The sequence below is a fragment of the Acyrthosiphon pisum genome, chromosome X, assembly GCF_005508785.2.
Source record: "Acyrthosiphon pisum isolate AL4f chromosome X, pea_aphid_22Mar2018_4r6ur, whole genome shotgun sequence".
In the NCBI taxonomy this organism is placed as follows: Eukaryota; Metazoa; Arthropoda; class Insecta; order Hemiptera; family Aphididae; genus Acyrthosiphon; species Acyrthosiphon pisum.
The window spans coordinates 82255101-82262602 of NC_042493.1; the positions used below are offsets into that span (position 1 = coordinate 82255101).

General features: G+C 30.7%; 1 protein-coding gene across 1 annotated transcript in view; it reads left to right on the forward strand.

Moving 5' to 3' along the window:
• The first annotated feature begins 743 nt into the window (after positions 1-743).
• Positions 744-7502, forward strand: part of LOC100164077 (cationic amino acid transporter 2) — a 34842-nt gene continuing 28083 nt past the window's right edge. Inside the window, exons 1-2 of the mRNA XM_008189644.3 lie at positions 744-953; positions 4335-4419. Coding sequence (XP_008187866.1) covers positions 4396-4419 — 24 coding nt within the window. The 5' untranslated portion in view covers positions 744-953; positions 4335-4395. The remainder of the gene's footprint in view (positions 954-4334; positions 4420-7502) is intronic.

Consider the following 7502-nt stretch of genomic DNA (forward strand, 5'->3'; position numbering starts at 1 on the left):
ACATTTATTAACAATTTTTTTTTCTGGTGACACGGTAAGCTACACGCGACTCAACAGTTGAACAGTGCAATGTACAGTTTTGAGTTTTCTAATAGAATTGTTCAATGCTATAACCTATAAGACTATGGTCCATAAGGCCATAACCCATAAGTCATACATTTAACAAATATTATTGTCTTGCATTTCACGAGTTTATCTTCACTTATTTCGTGTAGATAGTTTGGTAGTACAAATAAGGTACTCCCGAATAATATTTAGCCGACGGATAGCGGATTATTATAATAATAATTCTTTGGTCGACGATCAATTATTACATTTGATTTGTTTATTTTATTCGACATAGCTCTACCCTATATGACACTGTAACGGCGGCTACAGTACTTCTGCTGTCGCACCACACGAGATCCAAAGACGGAGCTGTGAGGAGGTGGCGTACGAGGAAGAGAAAGAGGTCGGCGAGGAAGTGGTGTCGGTGGCTCCGGTCGCCAAGTTCAAGGTCTGCGAGTTAGCGAGCGAGCGAGCGAGCGCGCGCGCACGCCTGCACCGTGATCCGGGGGGCAGTTTAGCCGTCCCCGAACCACCCGTGACGTGAGCGAGACGACCGGAGCGAGCCGACGACAACGCCGCCCGATGACCGATATCGGGGTGGGGGGCGTCACAAGAACCGTAGCCAGGGCCAGTGACCTATCGGGTGCGAGACGAACCGAATTTTTATTTTATCGTTTCGTCGTCGAGCGCCGCCGCCGCCGCCGTTTCAGTCGTCGCCGTCGCACCGTCGCCGTCGCCGTCGCTGTCGTCGCCGCTCGTCACCACAATCTGCAGCGGTTGCCGTATACAGACACGCGCCAGTCGCCGCACACACGCAATCGCCCGAGCACGTGTGCGCACGTCCGACGCGGTTACAAGAAGAGGGCCACAGCGGGCGCGGACTCGACCGACTCGACGGAAAATTGGTAAGACCCTCATTTTCAATATTGTACTATGTTTATTATTATTATAGATGATTGGTATTGCTTATTAGTTATTAATAATTTCGTTCGATCACGCAAACCGCGCATTTTTATTCTTCAAATTTGTTATATTTATGAGTAGGTACCTATCCAAAAACTGCGCACTTAAGGTTCATTTATTAGGTTTTTATTTTCAATTGATTGATTTCATTGCTCAAAATTAATATATTTTTAAAATGTTATATTTATTAGATATTTATTTCTTAAATTTATGCTTATTCTAAAAATTGAAATACAAAATACATTTTCAGCTCTATTGGCTATAGTATCCGATGATCGAAGTTTTTTTTAAATCGATACGATCCTAAAAAAAAATTATGAAAACATTTGTGTTTAAAACAATTTGAATCGCTATACCATGCGCACTAATATTGCACCTAGGTAAAAACCATGGATGCGTATAAGACAGGTAGTGGTATACTGTATAGGTTTTCACTAGTACTAATCTACTAGTCAAAACACCCCACACTGATTTTATATTTACATATGATAATTATTTACTGTACAATGTGCTATCCGGCAAAATGGTGTGTCGTCTGTAGATTAAAACAGTTACTATTATATGGTATGCAGAGTATGAACCTATAAAGGGTGAGGTTTTTGTCAAACGACCGTCTTCGAGTAGAAATAAAAAGGGTGAGGTTTTTTTTTTGTAAATCGGTACGCCGACGGCTAGGTAAGCAAAATCGTGCAGTTTTCGTCCATCGTACGGGACGTTAATTTAAAACGGTAGCAACAGGTGGTCAGGTACATAAGTAAGACGACATAGGTAGGTTGGTAGAGCCATAAGTCGTTTGAGCGTAGCTATTGTTCATTTCGCCTTTTTTTTTTATGGGACACTGCAAGTGTGTATATCGCTATATTTTTAGAACGTATACCTATTTGGTTTGACTCGTAGGTAGGCACCCATCACCTGATCACCATGTCCCGAGTTGAACAATACAACGAACATCTTGAACACTTCGAGAATAAGAGATGATTGGAGATTTTTTTTTTTTGTAAGGTAGTTGAGTACCAATTTATTTTTCAAAATTCCTATGAGCTAAATTATTAGATTAAATTTAGTTTCGCTAACAAGCGATAACAATTTGGATAGATAATCCAAGAACGTATTGATAGTATTTCAGAAAATCCTCAAACGTAGGTACCTGTCTACTAAAATATATGAAAATATGCAGTTTAACTACCTACAGTAACATCCTATATATTATAGTATATTATTTTAGTTAAGTAGTGTATTAAAGTGGAAACCTGGAATTTATTTATTTACCTATTTGTTAATAAATAATATAATTGTGTAATATTATTAAAAATGACTATTATTTAAATTTAGGTATATAATTATTAAAAATATTGGTACGACGATATTCAAATTATGTACAATGCATACCTATACTACGTTGATTGTCAGGTTGTTATGTATAGGTACGTTGTGAAATACAACACTTTAATTATTGTTACACCAATCTGTAGTATTCTGTACTATTTATAATAGCCATATGTACTGGTAATATTGTAATTATAATATTGAGCGAACCGGGAATACAATCATGTTTTCATTATAAGTATAGGTAATCTTGCACAAGTCTTATAGTTTGCCATTTTGAGAAATCATATGGAAAAGGAATTTTATTAAAGTAGTCATATATTTGAAGTGGAGTCTTGTTCCGAATTAAATATCGAATAACATCAAAAAAATTTAAACTAATAATTTTTTGAACACATGAATATTTCTTTAAACAATTTAAGTATTCCGTAAAGCCTTGAATTTTACAGAAAGTAATTTTTCATTGTTATTTAAACTACGTAAATACGTAGGTATTATTGTATAATTATTGTATAGGTCACCGCCAAATTATATTATTATACAATCGCAGTTAAACATAAACAGCTATACGTCATGTTATAATAATTAATAATTATTGCTTTTGAGAACAACTGTTGTTTTTTTTTTAAATATACCTATTACCTACCAACTAGGTACCTACTACCTTATGATAACCACGTATATAAAATATAATCACGACGGGTAAAATAAAATAAAATGTTACTGTAATCTTAAAATTAAACTAAGATAAAAATATTGTTATTACTTTAACATTCATTAGTCGTTCATTGGTGGCCAATAAATTATCTATATCGTTTGTATTTCCTTTAGACTGGACGACAAGTCCATCAATGCTAAATATTTCGCCAGGTCTTTTCCATAGTTTGACACTTTGAGCAATTTCTGTTGGTAGGCATTCATGGCCACCGGGGTGTTTAAAGACAAGTTGCTATATAATCGTATTTGATTGTATGAATATTATTTTTTAACACTTAATTTATTGTTAATACATACATCGTTGTATTCGTCCCAATTTTCATTGTTAATGAAATCATTTGACCATACATTCCACGGCGGTAAGAACATAGAATCATTATAAGTCATTATGACTTAATCCCATCGAAAACGGTTTTGCATAATTATTATTTTTAAACATAAAATTAAATACAGAAACATATTAATTATTTCCATGGTATTATTTCCAAGTATTCTGTTTTGTTTATATAAAATGTGAAATTTATTATTTTCTGTTATATTATCTCTCTTATATATTTTCGCATTTTCTTAAATATTTCGGTAAACCAATTTCATTTTTATTTTTTTTGAACTTTGTAGGTAATACTTACAAATGAGTATAAGTTTCATTTTTCCGTTGATACAATCATTTAGGCAGATATTAGGTTGAATTAATTTTTTTTGTCGGGGTAAAGTGGGACGACTAGCATTATCAAAAGTTAAGTGTTTTGTAGTCCGATTACTATTTACATGGTCCATGTACGTATATACAATTCCATCAGGGAGGAAGCTATTGAAATTTCCGGAGGGCTGAGCCCTCAAAAGTTTCTTTATCCATTTGTCTACCTACGAATACAGTTGTAATAGTAAAATAATAATAATAATAATAAAAATTTAATAATAAAATTGAAAATTTTTGTTAAAATGGATTTATAACTTATATGGCAGCCTACAAATTCATAGTCATCATGCATTTGTAGATAACGTTGGTTGAAAAGATAATTAGAAAACACTACACGCATCTTTTCCAGTAGAAAATTAAACGGTACATTTTAGATAAAATTAAATGATTAAGGTAGTTATAGCATAATATAATAATATATTTTAATTCATTCCCATATGCCATAGTTATCAAATATATTTGATATTATATCAAGCATACCTATTATATGTGAATTTATACCTCTAAAAACATAATATTTTATTAACTATTATTAGGTACTAACTTTCAATTAGTAATATATTATTTATATTTATTCTAGGTTGAACAAGGAATCATAATTTGTTCAAATTATATTGTTTGTTTGACAGTGCAATTTTAAGATGGCTGAATTTCGAAATTATAAGGTAAGAGTCTGAATATATAAAATTACAATACTCTTAATTCGTAATTTACCTATAAACAATTATTTTGACAGTTTCATTTCCCGAATTCTGAATTAATCTAGTAAATCTTTAACTGCGCTAATTTTATATAAAACATATTTGAAACAGTTATGTATGTATGATTTGGAAAAGTTAGTATATACATATAATTGGAATCAAGAGTGCTATTCAATATTTTTATTTATTATGATATATTAGTTTATATTTCTTCTTCTTCCTTTTCTTCGCCTGTTGCTCCCAACTATCCGGATCGGCTACCACCTTCACGTCCTATATCTCCATGATAGGGCTCTGTCCACCACCTCACCTTTACCCACACCAGCTGTTTATCAATCTTTCTGTCTTCCTCTCTCATCATTTCATCTTTGCTTCTATACCATAGCCACTCTCAGTGCCTCCGTGTCATCATTCCTCATAACATGACTTATCAACTTAAGTACTTTCTGTTCAAAATAATTGTTGTCATACTCCTACACAACCTCTAATGAATTAATTTATTATTCTACTGTCGATAGGCACCCCTCACATCCATCTTAGAATTCTTATATCTGCTTCACTCACCATTAGTTTATACTTAGATTATAAAAAAATACCTAATATTATATTATTAGTAAGTTTTTTGGTAGTTAGTACAAAGTAAAAGTTAAAATATTACTAAGTAACTTTAAATAATTAAGAGCAAGTAATTATTATAATTGAAATATAACTATAAATCATTGTATTTAAAGATATTTGAAATACATTTTAAACGGAATTTACGGTGGATCAGTTTATCTAATACTCAACAGTCAACAGTGGTAAACATATTGCTGTATTTTTCTTATAGGTTTTTACTTTAACTAACTTATATTTTGTCACTGGTTATTTTATCCATAATTTATTTCTAAAAATATAACTGTTAAAAAAAATGTTACATAAAAGTGCATAAATCTAATAGCATACACATTGTAGTACATAGTTCGCATGTAGGCCAGAGGAATAGGTAGGTATGTTATAATTACGGGTGTAATTAAATAAATAAATAAACGTTCGGTCAACTAAAATTTCTCACTTTCATAAAAATCCGAGAGTGTAGTGAAAAAAACTAGATTAATTTTTTTTATAATGTTCTTCTGGGGATACTTTTTAGGAGATACCTATATATTTTGAAAACACTTCGTTTCATTAGAATATGTTTGTATTTTTTCAGATCTTTCTGTGTACCTAAAGTGTTTTGTAATAAAAATATTTATGTTATATTAATCAAAATATTAGACGTAAAAAAGCTTCAATCATTCATGACAATAATGATGATCGTTCTACTACCTATTTATGTAAAAGAATAATTTTATTATATGACCGCTTAACTACCTAAGACAGCAATATATGCCAACGCCAAAAAAAATTTAATAAAAAGGTTATTTTATCTAAATTATATGGGAAATAATAATATATAATTATATAAAAAATATACTTGAGCTGTTATCGTATGAAGACTTCTTTAGATTAGGTATACGATTTATTGAGTATATAGTTAATGGCGCCAATCCCCTTTACCTATACATATATCAAATTAGATTAATAATGATGTTGTAGGTATGTCTCATAAGATTTAAAATCTGGTTTTTTGCGCTTGGGGGCCGTTTATCAGTCAACGATAATTGAAAATGTTATTGAAATTTAATTTACTGTGAATATATTATATAACTATATTTAATGACTATAGACATTTTTTTTTCTATAGGTTAATCGATACGTGTAGATTTTTTCTGAAACTTGGAGCTCCCGTCTTCATTAAATGATAATCTCTATATGTAAAAATAATGTGACAAATATAACTAGGAAGTACCTATAATATTTTTAAATGATTTTTTAGAAACATTAATTTGTTTTAAGTATTTTATAATGTGTCAGAATTTTGACATTAACGGTGATTACAGTTATTATTGTAATTTAAATTAATATTTTACTTAAAGCATCTATTTAAATAACAATGAGTATAGCAATGTAACATATTATATTACATGTTATTATACCTGTCAGCTGTCATAATCTTCTACAGAATTCTCATACATTTTTACTTACGTTTAAGCCACTTAAAAAACGAGTAATATAATTATATTATACATGTTATAAGTAGGTACCTCTATCTATAATTACATTCGGTACCTATATTATAGTGCTACTACCTATATAATATACTATATAATATCCAGCTACAATTAGAAATGCTGAATAGATTTAATTAGTCGTAAGTTCATACAAGTATTAGTTTATAACTAATAGCCAATATAGATACATTTTAGTCGATAGAATTGAAAAATCGTGTGTATTACTGCATGATGCAATATGCTTACGTATTGTCGTGTACTCGTGTGTGTGAATACCCATACTGTATCGAATGCTGTGAATAAGTGGGGATCGTGCCACTAAGGGAACTCGAACGATTTATAGTTTTATTACATTTTTAAAAACGGTTGTTATTAGCGAATAATAAACATGTTTATAAAACTATTAAAACTCTATGTTATTGGGCCTAGGAACTCAGACTATATTTTTGTAAAATAATATTGTGCTCATTTAATAATGTTATGAGATTTTATTTGATTTTCTAATAAAAATCTGTAATTTTCTGCACGTTAAATAAGTTATTATTTTGGGCGGGTAACTGAAGAATAAAAGCTATCGATTAAGCTTAAAAACAAATATTATCTCAGATTCTATAGTACGTTATATTTGCCCACGTTTCATATAATAAATATTAAAATCTTGAGAGAAATGTGTAAACATATAAGCTAATATATTATACTGTTATAATTTTCTAATATCATGTTCACGTACAATTCATGTAAGTTGGAACTATTATTGAAAATGTGTACTCAAGATGATTTGTATGTATAATAATATTTCAGATGGTGTGCAAAGTTATTAATCGTAAGTGTGCTAGTTCCACGATGAAATTTTTTTTGCGTATATTTTAGGTAACATGCAGGTATTTTTACTAAATAACTGTTTTTTTTTACCCACCTATTTTTTTACTGCCAGTAGTAGGCTTATTAGTGTTT